Source organism: Labeo rohita, chromosome 2, assembly GCF_022985175.1.
Source record: "Labeo rohita strain BAU-BD-2019 chromosome 2, IGBB_LRoh.1.0, whole genome shotgun sequence".
Taxonomy (NCBI): domain Eukaryota; kingdom Metazoa; phylum Chordata; class Actinopteri; order Cypriniformes; family Cyprinidae; genus Labeo; species Labeo rohita.
In genome coordinates, this window is record NC_066870.1 from 11,328,842 (window position 1) to 11,350,396 (window position 21,555).

A 21,555-nucleotide genomic window follows, 5' to 3' on the forward strand; every position below is an offset into this window, starting at 1 on the left:
TCTGAGGGAGCGCAGAGCCATGAGCACTGTATGAGAGAGGAAGCCTGCTGCAAGCCGAGAGATTCATGCTGGCACCCTCTCATACAATAATGTACTCTTGACATTTACCATTAAAATAACGCCAAAAACGGCTTCAAATGAAATATGAAAATGAGAATAAAGTCGCAAAAGCTGCAGTGCATTTCTTATTGCCTAAAATGAACAGAGACTATCTCATGTTTTTCTGTGGGTGCTCGATTATTTCCGTAGGGATTGGCGCCTGTGCCCTTAGCACTCTTTTAAAACATTTGCCGTCTTTTCACACAAAACAAAACTACTCTGCATGCCGTGTGCAAATGAGACTGTTACTTAAAACTGTGCTTCATGCTGTCCAGTATTTATTTATCATCAGTTGTTCAAATCGCGGTAATCAAATACTGCTTTAATGACTAAACTAACCGTGGGGAACTGGTAATCGTTACATCCCTAATTAAAACATTAATGCAGTCTCCTCTTTTTCTGCGTGCCCTTGAGCGCTTATTAGGCTATAGGCAAATTAAGGCTCATTATTATGATTTATGGTTTATTAATGAATTTGCGACTAATAGTGGACTAATGCTTAAAATGAATGAATAAAATTGCTGCCATTATTTAACATTGTTAGCATGTTTTAGCATGATTAGCTTGTTGTTTGCATTTTTATAGGCTGATTACAATGTTACTAGCATGTTAATAGCATGTTAGTAGCATGATAAGCAAGTAACTAGCATGTTTATAGTCTGATTAGCATGTTGCTAGCTTGTTGCTAGCGTGATTTGCATGTTACTAGCATGTTGATAGCATGATTAGCAAATTACTAGCATGTTGCTTATATAGCAGATAAGTTATAAATATTTATATAAATCAAAAAAAAAATCCAGTTATATTATAAATAAATATCCATCAAATGAAAACACCTTAAAATGACAAAAAAATGCATTGTGCCATCTCAGGCTATGTAATTTATTATTTTATGACTATTTTTCTACCTCATGTTTTGGTATTTTTGTCAACACAGTTACCGACACAAGCGTTACTAGATACTATAGAACTCATATGCCACTGAATGATATAGGCATTATCTCAATAATATACCGAGGGTGAACTTTAAAATGTATACATTTTACACATAAAATCTTTAAAAACGGGGTCAAACCTAATCAATGTCATCCCCACATGTCAAAAGCTGTTACTCTAAAAAGTAACAGGTTGACAGTGACAAGTTTGACAAATTCAGACAATAATTTTTTTTTGTAAAGTCAATAACAAAAATGATGATACAAAAGAAAATAGTTGATGCTGCCTATTATTAAAGAAGTCCATTTCTAGAACAAAAATTGACAATGTACTCACGCCTTGTCATCCAAGATGTTCATGTCTTTCTTTCTTCAGCTGTAAAGAAATATGAGCGTTTGAGATTAAAAAGTATTTCAATTGTATTTTTTTAATGAAAATAACAGATCGTTTCACTAGATAAGACCCTTCTTCCTTGGTTGGGATCGTTTACAACTGCATTTGGGGTTGTTTGAAGCTGCATTTAAACTGTATTTTGGAAGTCCAAAATCGGGGCATCACACCTGTCCATTATATGGAGAAAAATCCTAAAATGTTTCCCTCAAAAAACACAATTTCTTTACGGCTGAAGAAAGAAAGACATGAACATTCTGCATGACAAAGGGGTGAGTACATTATCTGTAATTTTTTGTTGTGGAAGTGGACTTCTCCTTTAATAGCATACAAATGGCAAAACACAAAAGGGCTTGTCATGACATTCTAAAAATAATATTTTAGAAATAATAATATCTATTTAGATATTTACAGTTTTATGAGTATATGACAGTTTGACCTCTAAAAGTTTATGGTACATTATAATATAATGACCTTTATGACATTTAACTTTAACTTTAACAGTTATTTTGAAAACTTATTTTACTCATGTTGTTTATTTTTCCGCTTTTAGGTCAAAAGTGAAATTGGCGATGTCACCATACTAATAAACAATGCTGGTATTGTCAGTGGTAAAAAAATTTATGGACACTCCTGATGCACTTGTTGAGAAGACACTCAGAGTTAATGCATTGTCACACTTTTGGGTACGCTGGATATATTTTCTAAATATTTTTTTTCTTTCTATGAATATGCTTATGGCAGTCTTTCTAAATATCTTTTTTTTTAATCTGTTGTTCTGTATAAGTGCTCATTTTTGGTTATACCTCTGTTTTAGACATATAAAGCATTTCTGCCTGCAATGACAAACAAGAACCATGGACATCTGGTCAGTGTTGCTAGTTCTGCAGGCTTAATAGGTGTGAATGGACTGGCAGGTAATGCATTCACCTGTGTCCTGCTATCTTTTACACAACTACTCTCTCACCAGATGAGCTTTTGGAACAGTTTCAAAGTCCTTCAGGACATTGAGTCCATCAAACAACATGTTTGTCAGACATAAATGTTTTTGAAAGTTTTGCAGCAGACATGAATGAACACTCATACTTAATACACAACTTGTAGATTACAGTCTCTGAGTGTTTAAAGGTGCTGTTTGTGACTAATATCTCCTGATTTCATGTTGTGTTTGATCCCTTCAGGTTTGTTTTAAATAAAAGTATGGACTTTGACAGTAAACAATCACCTGAGCAGTTTCATTGCAGCTTCACTGTGTATGTAAAAATGTTTTATATTTTGCCTGTTGTTTCCCACACAGATTATTGCGCGAGCAAGTTTGCTGCCGTGGGTTTTGCTGAGTCTATGGCCCTTGAGCTGATAGCTGCAGGAAAGGAAGGAGTCAAAACCACTATCGTCTGCCCATACTTTATCAACACAGGCATGTTTGATGGATGTGGGACAAAGTAAGTTAACAAACTTCATACCCAACCACATTTTTTTTTTTGAAGCAGCAGCATTTGATTAGGAAACCAAAGACATCACTTAAGAAAAAAACACCTGCTTTTGCTATGATCCATGATAATGATCCATCTGTCAATATTACTTCACTCTCAAATTGTCGGTTGTCAGTTTTTTTTCCTCTGTAGGCAGGATTTTGCACACTGCTTCGTAAAAGTATATAATTAAAATAAAGACAGACTTTTGACTGTGCCTCATGGAGCTTAACAAACAAATCACTGATGATATAAGCTTAAATGAACATGATCAGACTTTTATAAGACTTTTTTTTTATTTTATGTCTCTGATTGGTTTATTGCAGCTTGTTTAAAGTGGAAATGAAGCTGTCAGTCAAGTTTAAATTATTTAGTAAACAGTTTTCCACTTTAGTACCGCACTCGCGTGCGCTTGAATGATTTAAACTGGGGGTGTGCGATTTTTGATTGTGGATGATAAATATGTCTCCGCGATGTACTTTTGAAGAAATGTCGTAGTAGCCCATTCCGTCAGTTGCAGTTCTGCCACCTTCGGCTCAATATACTGCACATTCACATCAAATGTTAACTCAGCAGCAGAGTTACACTTACGGGACACTGCACTTATTCAGGATCACAAAAGTACATTAGTTGCATGTGCTTTAATGCCTTGCCAGTTAACATGTCATTCACATGCTGTTCTGACGTGCGCTTTTTCTGAGTACGTACACCGCCCTCCAAAAGTTTGGAAACACCCCTGACAAAGTGTGGTTTTGGACGATATCAGCATAAATCCTCATCATTTTTTGGTGCAAATACAGTAAAGTAACTTGACATTAGTGATGCTCCGATTGATCGGCCACCGATCATGATCGGCCGATATTGGCTAAAAATAGTTTGATCGGCAAACCCCAAAAGCGCCAATCAAAAAGCGATCACTTGACGTAAATTACTTGCGCGACTTTTTCACACGTGCATGCACGGCGGACAGGTAAACAACAGCAGAGCGGAGCTTACCAGTGGCAACATGAGTTCTCCTGTCTGGAAGTTTTTCAAAGTGTCCGATAAAGACGTAAAGTTAGCCGTTTGCAATGTATGTCGTGATGAAATCCCTCGAGGTGGAAGCAAGCAACGGCATGATTAGGCATCTTAGAACACGCCATACAACTGAATATGCCGAGTATGAGAAACTAAACCAGCCGAAGCCAACAACATCCCCATCCCTCAACCAGCCGACTGTGAGTGATGCATTTAAACGACGTGAACCATACAGCAGGGATAGTACGAGGTGGAAAGACATCACGTTCAGAATTATGGAAGTCATTTGCCTCGACGAACAACCTCTATCCGTTGTGGAGGATAAAGGGTTCCGTCGCCTGCTAAGCTGCCTTGATCCACGATACGACCCCCCAGGCAGGAAATACCTAACTGATGTGTGTCTCCCAACGCTGTACCAAACAGTGAACACAAACATTGACAGGCTTCTGAAGGATAGTGTATATATTAGCTTCACAAGCGATATATGGAGTGCAGACGCCTGTCCAATGTCCCTGCTAAGCTTAACAGCACACTTTATTGACTCAGACTTCGAAAGACACAACATTGTGCTACACTGTCAGGATTTCACAGGGTCATATTCTGCGGAGGCTTTGGTGAACGCATTTAGCGGCATGTTTCAGTCACGGGGGATCCAAAGAGAAAAAATCCACGCAATTTTAACAGACAACGCCAAAAACATGCAGAAAGCAATGAGAGACGCAGATTTCCCTGGCCTGCCGTGTGTGGCACACACTCTCCAGCTTGCTGTGCATGAGGGGGTATTATCCCAGCGAAGTATTTTGGATATCACAGCCTCAGGGAGACGCATCGTTGGGCACTTTAAGCATTCTCCGTTGGCATATACCCGGCTGGAAAATGTTCAAAAGCAACTCGGCCAGCCGATTAAAAAAACTCCGCCAGGATGTGTCCACTCGATGGAACAGTACATTGTACATGTTCCAAAGTCTGTATAGAACAGAAACTGGCGCTTGCAGCCTATGCTGCAGAACACGAATTGCCATGCACGTTCACAATTCACCAGTGGAAATTAATCGAAAATATGGTCTCCATCCTCGCCCCGTTTGAAGAGCTCACACAACAGATCAGCTCATCAACTGCGTCCGCTGCGGATGTGATTCCGTGTATAAGAGCTCTCACCCGACTCTTGGAGAAGACGGTGGAGTCTGACCATGGTGTGAAAACATCAAAAACAGTACTACTGGAAGCTGTCAGAAGACGATTCGCTGACATTGATACACAGAAGCTATATGCAATTGCGACGATGCTAGATCCAAGGTAAGAGAAACTTATTATCATTACTCTTTCCCTGTCTTTCAATCTTTGGCCAACTATCTCTTTGTTTTAAATAGATAATTAGGCTTTTCTTATGCCTTATTTGAAGGAAGGCTTATGGTAATCTAAAATATTTTATATTTTTCATCATAGTTGGAAATGGGTTACTCTGGTAGTATTTAACCCTTTAATACAACAAGTAAAAGATTGTATTCAACAGGGTTTTATGCAAAGTTTATAGCTCATGGTGACACAATGGGTCTCAAATATGTATCAAGTATGATACGTACGACATAGACTATGTAATCTGACACAAATGTATGTGTGTGGCCTGCATGGCATGTCACTATAATTGATTTCACATAGTTTTTCATTTTTATATCTATTTCAGATACAAAGACAGATACTTTCCAGAGGATCTCAAACCAACTGTGCGTGATCTGTTTCGGGACGTCGTTACAGCCCATTGCCACACTGAACTGCCAAGTACAAGCAGTGTTGAGGTGCCCGGTTCCAGCAGGTCAACAGACAAAAGCCCACCAGCTTGCTCTTTACAGGCAATGTTTGCTGAACTGGTGGAGGAGGATACAGGACAAACTGATGAGGAAATCGCGATCGTCTCACAGATCAACCAATATCTAGCAGAGGCCGTAATGCCACGCAGTGGACAGCCACTTGCTTATTGGCAGGCGAATAAAGGCCGCTTCCCTGCACTTGCACAGGCAGCAAGAGCATATCTTTGTTCACCGTGCACAAGTGTGGATAGTGAGCGACTGTTTAGCACAGCTGCAAACGTTATTGATGACAAAATAAACCGGCTGACATCAAAAAATGCGGAGATGTTCATAGTCATCAAGCGAAACTTGCCTTTTATGATTGAGACCTGAAGGATTTTGTACTCTGTGTTAGTAGGCCGAGGCCCAGCATGTTTTGGTTTGAAACATTCTGTGGCCAATTGTTTAATTTTAATATATTAAAAAAGGCTACATTTTACAAGTAGCCTGGGCCTATGTAACCTCATCCCATCCCAAGTTCATCTGTTGGTAACTATCTGTTTGGCCTCCTTGTTTCTCTGCCTTGTTATTTAGGAAGGATGGCATTGGCTTACAGTAGCTTACATTATTTTATTTTTTGGATCTGATGTAGTTGGTTCCTCAACTACATCAGACGTTCATAATAATAACAGAAAAAAACACTTGCCATAGTTTTGTCCTTTGTGACAGTAGCCAGTTTTGGTGTAACAAGTTTTACATTTTGCTGCCAATTATAAAATATAATCAGTGTATTAAGAGGCTACATCCCATTAAGCTGATCTGATGTGTGTTGGTCTGCCTGACCCCTCTTTGTTTGGAATAATTTTAAGTTACTCTGCCTTATTTGGGAAAGATGGCCTACAGTAGCCTTAAGTTCTCATTTTCTAAAATAAACACTTGGTGGTTCTTCAAGATCTTGACTGTAGCCTATTTCTACAGTTTTTTTTTTTCAATATAGTTAATTTAGAGTTAGTTTCATTTCTACAAATGGTGCAAACTCTGCTAGATTATAGATAAAAGATAAGAAAAGGTGTGCTGACCCAAAAATCTTGAGGAAAACATTTGGACTTCAATTGTGCCCCCGATTTTGAATATCCAAAAGTTTAAATGCAGTTTCAAAAGGCTCTAAACGATCCCAGCCAAGGAAGAAGGGTCTTATCTAGCGAAACAATCATTTCGCTAGACAAGTCATTTTTTTTTCGAAAAATAAGAATTTGTATACTTTTTAAGCACAAAAGCTTGTGTAGCACAGGCTCTGGAATATGTGTTCTTGAATGATTTTTTTCATTTTGAACAGCTCTTTAATGTGACTCGGGAAGAACGAGTCGTCTCGGGGGGTGATTCGTTCAGTCGCGCATGCGCAACTTCCTATTTGGTTCTGTACTGGAAGTAGTTCACCTGTTTCGAGTCTTGGGGTTTTTGGAGTCGTTTGTTCATTTTATGGGGCTGTCACGTGATGAATAGTTTTGTCTTGTTCGTAGTGTAATCAATGTTTGTGTAAGCAGTAGATGTGTTAGGGAAGTAACATTTTAACATTTTAATTATATTTTGTTAAAATGAACGAAATGACTCGAAAAAAGTTCATTTTGCTAAACAAGACTCAAAGGTCCGAGTCTCTAAAATGATCCGAACTTCCCATCACTACTGCCAATCACGTCTAAATTCATTGTCTATGTATTCTGGCTCAAAAAGGTAGAGAATGATGAAAAACTCAATCTTATTTTTTACTACAACTACAGGATCATCCGACATTGTTGTAGCTTTTTGTTTGTAAACAGCGTTTGACTTGCACTTTGTTAGTCTTTGCACGTTCGCTTTGTAAACACTGGGTCTGTAGTTTCCACATGACCTTTTGACGTGATTCAATAGTACGTAGTGTCGTGAACGCGCATCTCAGACCCTGTGCTACACGAGCTTTTGTGCTTAAAAAGTAAACAAATTTTTATTTTTCGAAAAAAAAAAAATTGATCGTTTCGCTAGATAAAACCCTTCTTCCTCGGCTAGGATCGTTTAGTGCAAACCATAAGTTCTTTAAGACTGAAGACAGAAAGACATGAACATCTTGGATGACAAGGGAGTAAGTAAATCATTTGTAAACTGTTGTTCTGGAAGTGGAGTTCTTCTTTAATAGCTTCAACAATTGATTGCCAATTAAGTTTAGAATACAATGAATTTAGGCCCAGATTATGCCGAGCTGTAATAGCTGCTAATGGTGGATATTTTGATGAATTGAAAATGTAAGTTTTTTTCCATGTATAAACTGTTTATGTAATAAAATATGTTTTCGTAGTTTGTGTTGTCCCTTATCAGTGCAAAATTATCACAAATTAAAAAGGATTCATGCCAATATTGTCCAAAACCCCACCTTTCTAGGGCGTTTCCAAACTTTTGGAGGGCAGTGTACACCTGAAGCGCGTACATTAAAAAGCCTGTTAAACAGTGCCTGATTATTGGACTAAGTTATCTTTTGCATCTGACTGCGCTAATACTGTCAAAACACAAAGGTTTACATATACACACAGTTGGTTAAAGGGATAGTGCACCCAAAAATGAAAATAAGATGTTTTATCTGCTTCATGTGTGCAATTAGAATTAAGTGACAGACCCAATTTTGAAATCCACGGCTTTGAGAGTCAAAAAAACATACACAGACAAAACCAAATTAAACCCTGCAGCTCGTGACCATACTGAAGGTCTTACGACACAAAAATCGGTCTTTACAAGAAACTTAACAGTATTTATATAATTTTTTTACCTCTGATCCACCGCAATGTCCAACTGTCCTGAGTGTGCTCACAACAGTCGGCGCATGACGCGTCAATGTGCTCTGGCATAGTAGACGCATACGCGGAAGCAATCTGTTGCTCATTGTTTACACAGTGAACAGAGATTGTGGGTACGTCAGCAATTTGGCAAAATGGTAATTACTTGTGCTTATCCTGATTGTTGCAATTGATTCAAACTAAAAGATTATGTTTGCTTGCACAAACTCATCCAGGAGTGTTGACTTTTCACTGACACCCAACTTTTGAGCCTAATCGACTGAAGTTATGGTTGCTTGCTCTTCAGCTGGATATCAACACACACATGAAGTTACTAATTAGAGACCCAGAGGGCGGTATAGCACTACTGAAATCATCAGCTGTGCCTATGGTTTTTACACAACAAACCAAGGTCACGTGCCAACTGTTGCTCAGTAAAAAGTAAACCGTTGAGAGAAAAACGGATGCATGCAGCTCTTAAAGGGACAGTATTAAACATGCTGCTGCTTGTCATTAAAAGGATAGCTCACCAAAAAATTATAATTCTGCCATTATTTCTTCACTTATTAATATTTTCTTTCTGCTAAACACAAAAGAAGATATTTTGAAGAATGTGGGTAACCAAACAGTTGCTGGCCCCCATTGACTTTGATAGTAGGAAAAAAAATATATACTATGGAGGACCAGAAACTGTTTGGTTACCCACATTCTTCAAAATAACTTTTATGTTCAGCAGAAGAAAAAAAACAATTCAAAACAAAAAAGTTAAAACAACTTAAGAGTGAGTAAATGATGACAGAATTTTTATTTTTGGGTGAACTATGCCTTTAATGTTAATAAAACAACAAAACACAAAGAGAAAAACCACTCACTGCTCTTGACTGAACATTTTTTTTTTTATATTTCTCGAATGCTACTGCTAAATACACCTACTGTACCTGAAAAATAAAGCACTGTTTGTTTTATTTGTATGTTATGTGTTTTTGTAATGTGTATCTTTTTGTCTTCGCCCACTTTGGCCTAAATATCTGACATTGTTTTTTATTTTATATTTTGTAACCTTGTAAGACTTATATAACAAAAGTCTTGATATGATATTTTTGCCATATCGTCCACCCCCACGTAAAGGAGAATTTAACTTCCAGAACAAAAATTTACAAATAATTTACTCACCCCCTTGTCATCCAAGATGTTCATGTTTTATGTTTCTTGAGGAAAACATTTCAGGAATGTTCTCCATATAGTGGACTTCTATGGTGTTGCGAGTTTGAACTTCCAAAATGCAGTTTCAGTGCAGCTTCAAAGGGCTCTAAATTATCTCAGCTGAGAAAGAAGGATCTTATCTAGCAAAACAAAAAACTCACATCTCATTTTCTCCTCCAACTTCATCACTACATCACTGTTTTACTTTTTATTTGTAAAGGGCGTTTGACCTTCTTTGCACGTTCACTTTGTAAACATTGGGTTGGTACTTCTGCAGCGATGCAGGGCGATGTTGGAGGAGAAAATGAGATGGGAGTTTTTCGACCTACCCTAACTGTATTGACATGGATTACACAGACTACACATGTACATCGCAGAACTACACTGTGTGCAGAATTATTAGGCATGTTGATATTCTGGTCATATTTTTTTTCCAAACACATTTTACCAATTCCAAACCACATCAGTCTTAATAACTACTGTCAATTTTGTATTTAATCATTTATATGTGATATATAATTGTCCGTGAAGGCTGGAAGTGAAAAACTCCTTATATTTAGGTGTGCATAATTATTAGGCATGTTTTCTTTTACAGATAAAATGAGCCAAAAAAGATATTTAACCCAGACTGAAAAGTCCAAATTATTAAATGCCCATAAGAAGAATGCAATACTAATGCATTACAAGAATTTGCAAAGTTAAGTCTTGACCATTGGACAGCGAAATGCTTGTTGTGTCTGCATGGTCAGAAAAAACAGGTGGAGAAGAAAAGATGGATGTTAACTGCAAAAGAATTAGGAATTAAGGTGAAGAATTAGGTGTGACACCATCAGGAACCGTTTCCAGTTCTCCAGCGCCACCATTTTCCAGAACTGCAACCTACCTGGAGTCTTCAGAAGTGCAATGTGTCAGGTTCTCAGAGACTTTGCTTGGTAAAAAATCTAAAAAATGCTCCTGACTTAATAAGAATAACAAGCTGACGTGTTGTTAAATACATGAAGACATTTTTTTCTTTTTTTTTTTTTTTTTTTTTTATAGGCTTTATAGACAGATGAGTTGAGAGTGACTCTTGAAGGACAAGCATCACATCCTCTTGTACCTCTGATTCAAGAATTTATCTTCCAAAATCTGGCAGTAATTTTTGGGAGTTCATTTTAGTCCATCTCTGCAAGTCAGACTTTTCAGGATAGGAGACTAAACATGAACTCCCAAAACTTACTGCCAGGTTTTGGAAGATAAATTCTTGAATCAGAGGTACAAGAGGATGTGATGCTTGTCCTTCAAGAGTCACTCTCAACTCATCTGTCTATAAAGCCTATAGAAAAAAAAAAAAAAAAAAAACTGTCTTCATGTATTTCACAACACGTCAGCTTGTTATTCTTATTAAGTCAGGGGCATTTTTTAGGATTTTTTACCAAGCAAAGTCTCTGAGAACCTGACACATTGCACTTCTGAAGACTCCAGGTAGGTTGCAGTTCTGGAAAATGGTGGCGCTGGAGAACTGGAAACGGTTCCTGATGGTGTCACACCTAATTCTTCACCTTAATTCCTAATTCTTTTGCAGTTAACATGCATCTTTTCTTCTCCACCTGTTTTTTCTGACCATGCAGACTCAACAAGCATTTCGCTGTCCAATGGTCAAGCCTTAACTTTGCAAATTCTTGTAATGCATTAGTATTGCATTCTTCTCATGGGCATTTAATAATTTGGACTTTTCAGTCTGGGTTAAATATCTTTTTTGGCTCATTTTATCTGTAAAAGAAAACATGCCTAATAATTATGCACACCTAAATATAAGGAGTTTTTCACTTCCAGCCTTCACGGACAATTATATATCACATATAAATGATTAAATACAAAATTGACAGTAGTTATTAAGACTGATGTGGTTTGGAATTGGTAAAATGTGTTTGGAAAAAAAATATGACCAGAATATCAACATGCCTAATAATTCTGCACACAGTGTAGACAAGACGAGCATTTGGGGTTGAAAAGTATATAAATTGTACTTTTTTTTTTTTTGAAAGTTCAAACTTGCAGGCACCATAGAAGTCGACAATATGAAGAACATTCCTAAAAGGTTTTCCTCAAGAAACATAATTTCTTTAAGACTGTAAAAAAGACATGAACATCTTGGATGACAAGGGGGTGAGTACATTATCAGTAAATCTTTGTTCTGGAAGTGAACTTCTTTAAAATGCTTTCCCCCCGTTTTCACAGACAAGAGCCTAGTCCCAGACTAAATTGAGCTGTTTCAACTGAAAGAAACTTGCACTGATTGATCTTTAAATATGTCAGTGTCCTTGTTTTGTCTCAAGATGCACACCAGTAATGTTTTTTTAAGGCATGTTTATAAAAAAAATTACTTTAATGTCCTAATTTAACTATAGCCTAATCCTGGCTTAATCTAAGCCCTGTCTGTGAAACCAGCCTTTTAATGTTTAAAATGTCAAGGCTTAAATATAAGTTTGCTCCAAACAGGATTTTTGGATGTGGATTTTTTAGTTTGAGGGGTGGAGGGGTGGACATTTTTCAAAAGTATATAATTATCTCGCCTAAATATTTTATCATGCAGTACCTTTTTGTTCTTACAACGGGGCAATTGTTGCACAATAGCTTACACACAACACAAGGCTTATTTTGTGAGCTGTATGTGAGGCTGCCAAAAGTATACTTCGGGTGTCCGCATTCCACGTCAGTCCGGTAGCGATCAATCGGAGCACCCATACTTAAAACGTGAGAATGTCGTGTTAACGGCAGGTAAGCTAATTGGTGAACAAGCCAATGTAGTGCAAGCCAGGTCTGACATAACAATAAAATGCTAAATGAATGATATTGTATGAAGTGTTGTTTGTTTACATCACGTATCGCCTCGCATTATGAAAATAATGTTTGGATACCATGATCAAAACGTTGTGATGTAGACAGTTTAATGTAGGATGTTCATCCATATTATTACACATTTGTGTGTTAAAGTATTATTTGTGTTCAAAAAGTAAAGAAATGCTTATATTACTTCACTGGCCACCTGAGCAAACCAACCCTAATGATGTCACACTTGTCAAACATCTTTTTTTTATATATATATATATATATATATATATATATATATATATGTATATATAATTTTTTGTTTTTATTTTATTAAAATGGAAGTTATTTTCCTAAATAATATAAACTGCTTCATTTCCACTTTAAGAGCAAACAATGCTTTATGACTATGAATTTTCCTCCCGAACTGGGCATAGAAATGTATGTAAAATACACTTAATAATCCTATTATTAAGTGCCCCAAAACTTAACCCAATCATACAATAATTTTGAAGGTTCATTCTTTTGTAAGTTCCTGCACTAATTACAACATGTGCCTTGTGTGCAGGTGGCCCCGACTGCTGCCCATATTGGAGCCAGACTATGTTGCTAAGAAGATTGTCAGTGCCATTTTAACAGACCAAGTTTATGTTTTACTTCCAAGGTCCTTATACTTTTTAATGGCTTTAAAGGGGTAAGTTAACTCTGAGTTTCATATGCTTATCTCAGACCTCTTTGGGTGGAAAATGGCATCTCCTGTTTGGAATGTTTAATGTATTTGTAAAATGTTTTTATCTGTAAAAAATATTTCACATTTTAAATATTTTTATAGTGCATCATATCTTTCTAACATACCACTTCTTAGGGCTGCATGCCTTGATAAAGAAATCTAATAGCAAATGAACTTCCGATTTAAAAAAAAAAAAGGGAGTGTTTTTTTTTCCATATAAACAGATTTATGTCAGTGGGATGACACGTGTAAATTGTGTAAATCTTTTTTTTGTTTGTTTTTTTTTTGTCGGGGGTTTTATACGAGTGTCGTCATCATCTGACCAGCAGACTGTATTGACGCTTTTTACATTCTGTGGCGTGCTCATGTTTATTGAGAATGCACAGAACGACTGCTTCATTCAGGGCATAATTCGGGCAAGTCATCTTTATCTTATTGAATCCCAAAAGTCTGTGAAAAATAGACACCAAGCGTAGGTGGATTGGTACTCAATAACATGTAGTGTCAATTTTCTGTAAGTCATTTTCACTTCAGTGGGGAACTGCAAGTTACAAAACATTGTAAAACATCGGTTACTCAACGTAACCATGGTTCCCTGAGATAAGGCAACAAGACATTGCGTAACTATGGGAAAACTCCTTATCTTCGAAATGCTGAAACCTGAAGTTTCAGAAACAAACTTTTGTGATTTCCAGCATAGATATGCAGGACGAGCCTAGGTCGCAAGCATAATAGGCAGGTAGCAAACAGCTTGAGCCCTTGATAGACTAGAGAATAAAAACAGAGCACAGAAAAATGCAGCGTGGATGCATTGGCCATAGATATTAGTGTGAGTCATGGCACAGCACATTGGCTTAAACAATCTTGATGAGAACACGTGCCAGAGAGTGGTGTGGCTAAGAAGAAACTCAGCCATCCAATGGCTGCTCAGCCACCTTCCCCTGCACAGAGAGGACATTTAGTGCGAAACAGGGAATGCTTACAAAAGTGTTGTGAAAGTGTTTTGCAAAGACCATCCCGCTGCAAAACAGATACAAGGCAAAACAGGCCTTTCCTAGTGCCTGAAAAGCAAGCAAACAGTTGTTAAAACATGCGAAACTGGCTGCTTTTGTTCACATAAGCATGCAATGCACAAACAAGGCACAGGGTGCCTCTCTAAGATGCCTCACCAGAAGTTGGGTCAGGGGGATGAAACGCTTGCAGCATTACAACCCGACCCCTGAATGGCGCACTTTAGGTGTATAACTGTGTCTAGGTGTTAGCCTTATCATACAGTTGTTTGGTACAACCTGCATACAAGCACTATTGACCGAGAGAGCTTGCGAATCCCCCACAAGCTGACAGCACACTGAGCACTAAAGATAAATCCCAAACAGGCAACAGACAACCAAAAAAGCTGGTTATTAGAGGGTGTTTTCCCACTGAGCAACCCTCTGAAGTGTTATGATTAGCAGCAATAGTAGCCACATAAACTTTCTGCGTAGAGGGCAAGCTGCCAGCATTCAGTCGGTCCTGTAAGAAAGTAAGCGGGTCCTTATCTTTGACTGCACACCAGCCTACAAACACTTTCCACTAGTGGTCGACCAATACATTGCAAAGGCCACTATATAGGCCAATATTAGACATTTTTCATATATCAGCATCGGCTGATAAGTTTTTCTGTTTTGTTGATATGTTCGCCCATCAGACTTTTATTTTGATTGCACTGAGAACAGCAGCACCTCCGCACGCAGCGCTCACATTCTCCCTCTTCATTGTTTGCTATCATCATTTAACAGTTCTGCCTAATATGGACAAAAGTCTGTCTAATAAACAAATGACTATTAAAAAATGAATTAAAAGGTATACAGAAAACAATTATAATGATTGCTTAAGGCAAACATTATAATACTTTCTCATTTACTGTCAGTATTCAACAAATACAAATTTATGTCTTTCATACAAATGTCTAGTAAACATTTAATTCCACAAACCTTGCAGATTTAGTTGAATCTAGTTGGGAGATCATTTTAAGTGTGCATTTGTATCCTGCATGATCACTTATGCTCTGCGTGACGGTTGTTCCGTGCAAATTAAATGTGGACAGGAGAGTTCAGCTTCACTGGAGATGCATAATCAACAAAATTTAAACTTGTGATTTCAAATGATACTGCGTTTTATGCATTTGCCCACTGTCATATTCATGTCACTTTTACTGCGTGCTGTATGTAAAATGAGTGTTATCTTGGCTAGAGGTCGACCGATGTATCAGTTTTGCCGATTAATCGGCACCGATAGTTGATTGGCGGAGCTATCGGTTATCGGCAAAAATCCATGCCGATAGTTTTTCCGGGTCGGGTCTGTTGCTGGAGCGGCTCAGAATTTCCTCATTATACAACAAAGTCCCTATAGTCTTTGTTATACAGCACGGGAGCAGCCTCTAGTGGCGGAAATCACTGACAGCTTGTGCCGTTTGTTTAGACACGTGACACTGCGTGCTGCACAGAGCGGGACACTTCAAAGGTGGATTTAAAACGTTGACAACGAAACGGTGTGTACAGTATACTGTAGTGCATGTTTTCATGTCATTACAAAGTGATGAATTTGTTGACTAGATGCTGCATTAGTGGAGAAAAGACAGCAGTATACTTTTGCCCATTTGGTGATCAAATAAAGTCTTGTAGACCGCCGCTTGAACTGAATGCGACGCGTCCAGTGTGTGTGATACCGGATAGCTGCGAGTTCTTCTAGATGGCGCTGCACTTTTACCCATTGTGTGACTAATTATTTTAATATTTGAATTAGATAACCACAAATGTTCTAGAATAGAAGCAGTTAAATTGTGAAAGTACACAATATCCATATGTATGCAGTTTCAATACTGTGTACCTTGTATAGATATTTAAAAATGGCCATCTTTAGCTTGATTGTTGATGTAATGGTAACACTTTACAATATGAGTCCATTTGTAACATTAAGATCGATAAAAGGCTGTAGAATAGAAGTATTTTTCCTTAAGTGTGTTAATTTCAACATTTACTGATATATTAAAAAAATGTTAGTTGTTTTTGTTAATATTAATGAACAATTAACTAACGATAATGATCAATATATAATTAATCATAATATTTTTATTAATTTACAAAGTATGGTTCAGTAGGCTACTTTTTTTTTTTTATTATAGAGCACTATTTATTTTCCGTTCAGTATCCATTTTAAAAACTATCGGTCAATTAATCGGTATCGGCCAGTGTGGTCCAACCTAGTTATCGGTATCTGTAAAATCCAATATCGGTCGACCTCTAGTCTTGGCTTTAGTTGAAAAAATATGATTCCCAATGCACGAAATCTTCCCAGATTACAGAGTGCCTTGTTGTTTACAGTGTTTACTTTCTTTTGATTTATATATTTTTAAATACTTTTTTATTTGCGAAAAATACAGAAGTAATAGGATTATAGAATCAGGAAATTGTCATCTAAAGTGTAAGTATGTTTATTTTTTACGCATTTATTTTTCATATAATATAAACATTTATTTTTCATATAAGAGGGACCCTCACCGCTATTATATTCAGCACTTGTTGTGAAACAACCAGTGGGTTATTAAACATGATTATAGACTGGGAATCCAGAACCATGCCCAGGAATGTGATGGATGGAGAGGGCTGAAGCATGCTTCACTGCATGTTCACAGACAGGCCAAGGCACACTAGGTGAATGGAAAAGTTTGCATTTGTGACTCTGCAGCATGTTGCGGGACTGAGCAACAATGAGCCAATTGTCTAGATAATTCAGGGTTTCTGCAGGTCCTTAAAAAGTCTTTCATTTGTGTTAAAATTTAAGTCCATAAAAAGTCTTAAATGATACTATAATGTTTTAATTATGATTTCAAGAGGTCTTACATTCAGGTCCCCAAGGTCCGGACCTAATTCTGCGTTGGTGCTGCAAGGATAAAAAAGCCAAGATAACAGATCTATCTGAGATGCCTTAGCAGTCTTACAGCACTCATCAATGTAAAAGTGTTTGTGATGATGGCCAATCAAATCAAAGTAAGCGCGGTTTATGTTCACAAGCGCTGAGTGTAAAATTCCAGCTCGACTCCTCAGTTACGAAGTGCAAGATGTAAGTAGCTAAACCAAATATTTCTTATTTGACTGTTGTTTTACGATTGAAATGTTAAACGACCGAAATAAATTTTCAGGGATGGAAACTTTTGTCTAATTTCGCTATTTAGAATTACATACGTGATTAGGCTAATGTAGGGTACTATTTTGTAATTGTCAATGTGACGAGGCAAGAGACATTAGCTAACTAATCTGTTTTCATCATATTAGTCATAAGATTAATAAAGTGAGTGCACATATTGTGAATGAATTTAATAAACTCAGTTATAATTCTCATGGTTGCCTTCAGTAAAATCACTTCTTTAAAATTATTTAAAAATGAGCTGCCCCAATATTTACATTCTTCACTTACACAGATGACAATAAAAGACTGTATCAGTCAAAGCTCAGTTCTAGGAAAGGAATAGATGCAGTGAAAGAGAAGGAGACAAGAGGAGAAAGAGAGATGATGGAGGTGAGAGAAAAAGTGCAGGTGCACATTTTTGTTGTTTAAAACATGTTTATTTACTGTTTGAGATATTTATGCTGCTACAGCCCACTGACTGGTTTTTAAACCTATATTGTTATCCAAATTATAAGCCTCAGAACATCAGCTTTGAGTACTGCCATTACCAGGGAAACTGCTATATTTCTGCCGTTCCAAAAATGCCACCTGCTGGCAAAGAATGAATTTGCATTTTCGAATTCATAGCCTGTCTGCTATTTTGGTTCAGACCAAATAGAAAATCAACCCCTGTTTTTACGCTGCAAATACGCAGTTGTAAATATGAACTGGTGGATCAACAAGAAGATAATGCATTTTAACAATCTAAACAATCTTTATTGTCTAAAAGACAATAAAATATAATTATATGCCGAGGTGCACGTACGTTTTTTTTTTTTAGCTTGGTTCTCATAAGAGTACCTGGAGATTTGGTTTGGTCCTCACACTGCATATAGTGTGACCCACTAAGTATAACTAAAATAAATAATAATAACAACAACAACAACAACAATAATAATAATAATAATAGTGATAATAATATCATTGCACTTCATTTATTTAGGCTTTTTTTTTCAATAAAATAATAAACAAAATAATACAGCGTGGTAACCATTATATTTTAAAATAAAAAGGGAGTATTAAATAAAAATACTATTATTTTATTGTAAACAGAGAAATAAAATGATAATATTTACTTTTGTATACAAATTTTCATTATTCAAACCTAAATTAGCAATATCTTATTTTGGTGGTTTGCTGGCAAGTATACACACACCCGCCGGGTTTAGCGCTTCTGATTGATTGAAGAGTGTTCAGTGAAGAGCATCAGTGAATGAAATGTCACATTTTTGCATTGTGCTTTGAAAATGGCAGCGAATCATCTAGAATTATGCTTTCAGTTCGAATAGAAATCTTATACAGTATTACAGTCTATCTAAAATGGTAATTGTGCATTAACAGCTGTCAGCCAAATGCGCACTCTGAACATATTCACACTGCGCATTTTCTTATTTCTGTTCTGCATACGGACCTGCAGACCACTTATGTGCACCCCTGTTTATATGTTATTTAATTAATAATTGATTTATAATAATTGTTTAAATTAATACAATAAATACTTTTTACTCATCCAAGTTTATTATTTTATAAACCTTCTTGATTTTGTGAAAACCTGTATCTGAACTGTAAATCATGCTTTTACATTCATTTTACAGTTTAATATGTTAGCATAGACATTGCCCCAGGTCCCCAGACTGCGACTAAAATGGTCGCATTTGCAACCAAAAATATTAATTTGCAAAAATTTTTTGCTGTAAAATAAATTTGCATCTTGTAATGATTTTAAAATGTGCATGTAATGCCTTTTTCCTTGTTGTTTTGCGTTCACATCATTTATGTTGACGTAATAAACTGAGACGATGAGCATCAAAGTTCTAGTGGAAAAAAGTTTCAAACAGTCCTCATCTGTGCCGAACAGCAGTGTTGATGGCACACCTGCTAAAAGCAGGCTCCATTGTGCAGTACGAGATCGAAATGATGCAGATGTGCGAAGTGAAAGTGCAAAAAAGCAGTGTCTATTCCGTGCAACTTAAACAAACTACAACAGGTAAAGCTGTCAGCTGTGTGGACAAAAACAATATCGTTAGCAATTTTTATTTATAATCGATACTGTGGCTTCCTATTATAAAGATCTTTAGTATATATGCTGTGTTCTTTTAATGCGTGAACTTCATATTATTTGTAGTGCACCTGGCGTCTAGTAATCGCAGTACGTTTTAATAAAGCATCAGCTGTAAAATGTTGTCAAATTCATAACAAAATTCAAACCATAAATATGGTTTTGGCGCAAAGCACTGAATCATTCAGCAATGAATCAGCTGGTTGCTGTGACGTGCACCATGGTTCTGCTGTGTCTTTCTTTGGAATTATTTTCGCTGCCGAAGTAGAACAAAAGCGTGACCTAATATTTTTGAACTTGCTTACTGAACTGTTTATTGAACTATTAAACAGTCGTGATGATGAAAACGTGTGATGTTGCCCAACTACCTGTATTTTAAATATAAAAACTTTACATTTTTAATTTTTATATCAGCATGCAGAGTTTCTTTGTGTTGCGCATTTTAATTTCTTCTGGAAAGGCTGCAAGAGCCTCACCTTAGCAGGGCAAAATTATACCGTCGGTACACGCATTATACAGTAGCTATCCACTATTTGCCACTTACTCTAAATGTAACAAAATTGGAATAATACTTGTGTTTTGGTGATTGCCTAGTTATTTTTGTTTTTTAATCAGGTTATTTGTCTGCCGTTAATGAAGCCGTTAAGGAGTCTATGTGCCAGGGCTCAGCCCCGGATGGCCCTGGCCCTATTTAAACCCTAATCACACATATCCATCAGCGTTAGCCACAGGTGCCACTACAGCACTGTGAAACTGTCCATACAGCTTTCTACTTTTTGGGCAACTCTCTTTGCAGCTCAGAGTACAAGGTCTGGTGTTGTGCGTTCCGGAATCCGGGCCCTCTTCATCCACAGATTTCAGGAGCCTGGTTTGGAAGACTTGCAGAATTGCAAGCATATGAATGGTCGATGCTGCATGTCCCGCAAACACTTAAGCTTTCTCAGTGATGTGGGCTGTCACTCTGCATTGGCAGAGAAGTGGCAAATTTCCATTCCACAGCACAGACAGAGGTGTGTTGTGATGGCATCATTGACAGAGCATAGCCCACACTGTAAAAAATTCCTGTAAATTTACAAGGAAATTTAACAGTAAAATGCTGTTTTCATATAATAAAAGTAAGTTACTGTATTTTGCGATGCATTGTGGGATATGTTGATCAGCAACAGTATGACACTGTTGTTTAACAGCATAATACCATATTTTCCATTGTATATGTGCAGGGAAAGGAAGACATTTTGGTTTATCTGCACGAGGTCATTTCGCAGCTCTGCCTTTTATTGTTTTATTTCTAAAGTACTTATTACTTTTAAAAATTAATGTTTCAACATCCAATTAAGCTTTTGGGATTTAAATTGGATTCGTGACCGTGTTTTAATCAGCAAGTTACCACAGGAGTGTCAGACCTTCGTACAGAATGGCATCATATAACACACAACTGGTAAGAAACTTTTTTTTCTCTAACCCGCACATCTTAAACTTTATCTGAGTAAAAATATGACGTTTTGTGAAATGATGTTTTTGTTTTTTCTTTTGTGGTTTCAATTTTAGCGTGAGGTTCAAACCGGGTACTATCTGCTGCTGTTATTTGCAACCACACTTTTGGTTTTATCTTACCGCGTACAGTTCTAAATATTAACATTATAAAGAGCCAGCAAAGCATAATTTGATGAAAGGATAGCATGTTTTAATCATGGAACAGTAACCAAGTAAGATATGATAGCATTGTTAGCTCGTTAGCATATACTCCGACTGCATTTGATTTGTTATTTATTACCATCACACAATTTATGTCACTGAAACAAATGTATGAACAAAATTCATAATTCTTGCATGATTGTGAACGTACTCAAAGCGCTGCTAGCGATTGCAAAAATAGCAGCAGATGGACGGAAAGAATCTGTCGTTTTTTATTTTATTTTGTAACTTTATTGTAATGTTTTGTGTGTGGGATGTCTGTAATTATTTAACTAGAGAAGCTATCTATTCTTTACATTATGTTTTCCTTATCCTTGTAGTTCAAAGGCTGACTTTGTAGAGAAGCAAA

At 36.9% G+C, this 21,555-nt stretch overlaps 2 protein-coding genes across 2 annotated transcripts in view; both read left to right on the plus strand.

Moving 5' to 3' along the window:
• The window catches only part of sdr16c5a (short chain dehydrogenase/reductase family 16C, member 5a), a 38,575-nt gene that overhangs the window by 5,127 nt on the left and 11,893 nt on the right, over positions 1 to 21,555 (plus strand). The window contains 5 exon segments of the mRNA XM_051128311.1: positions 1,979 to 2,038; positions 2,040 to 2,111; positions 2,243 to 2,342; positions 2,723 to 2,867; positions 13,085 to 13,210. Of these exon segments, the coding sequence (XP_050984268.1) occupies positions 1,979 to 2,038; positions 2,040 to 2,111; positions 2,243 to 2,342; positions 2,723 to 2,867; positions 13,085 to 13,210 (503 nt within the window).
• LOC127176568 (zinc finger BED domain-containing protein 4) lies at positions 2,874 to 7,653 on the plus strand. The gene is made up of 2 exons (XM_051128322.1): positions 2,874 to 5,210; positions 5,599 to 7,653. Exons 1-2 carry the CDS (start codon positions 4,837 to 4,839, stop codon positions 6,092 to 6,094), a joined length of 870 nt encoding a protein of 289 aa, XP_050984279.1. The 5' UTR covers positions 2,874 to 4,836; the 3' UTR covers positions 6,095 to 7,653.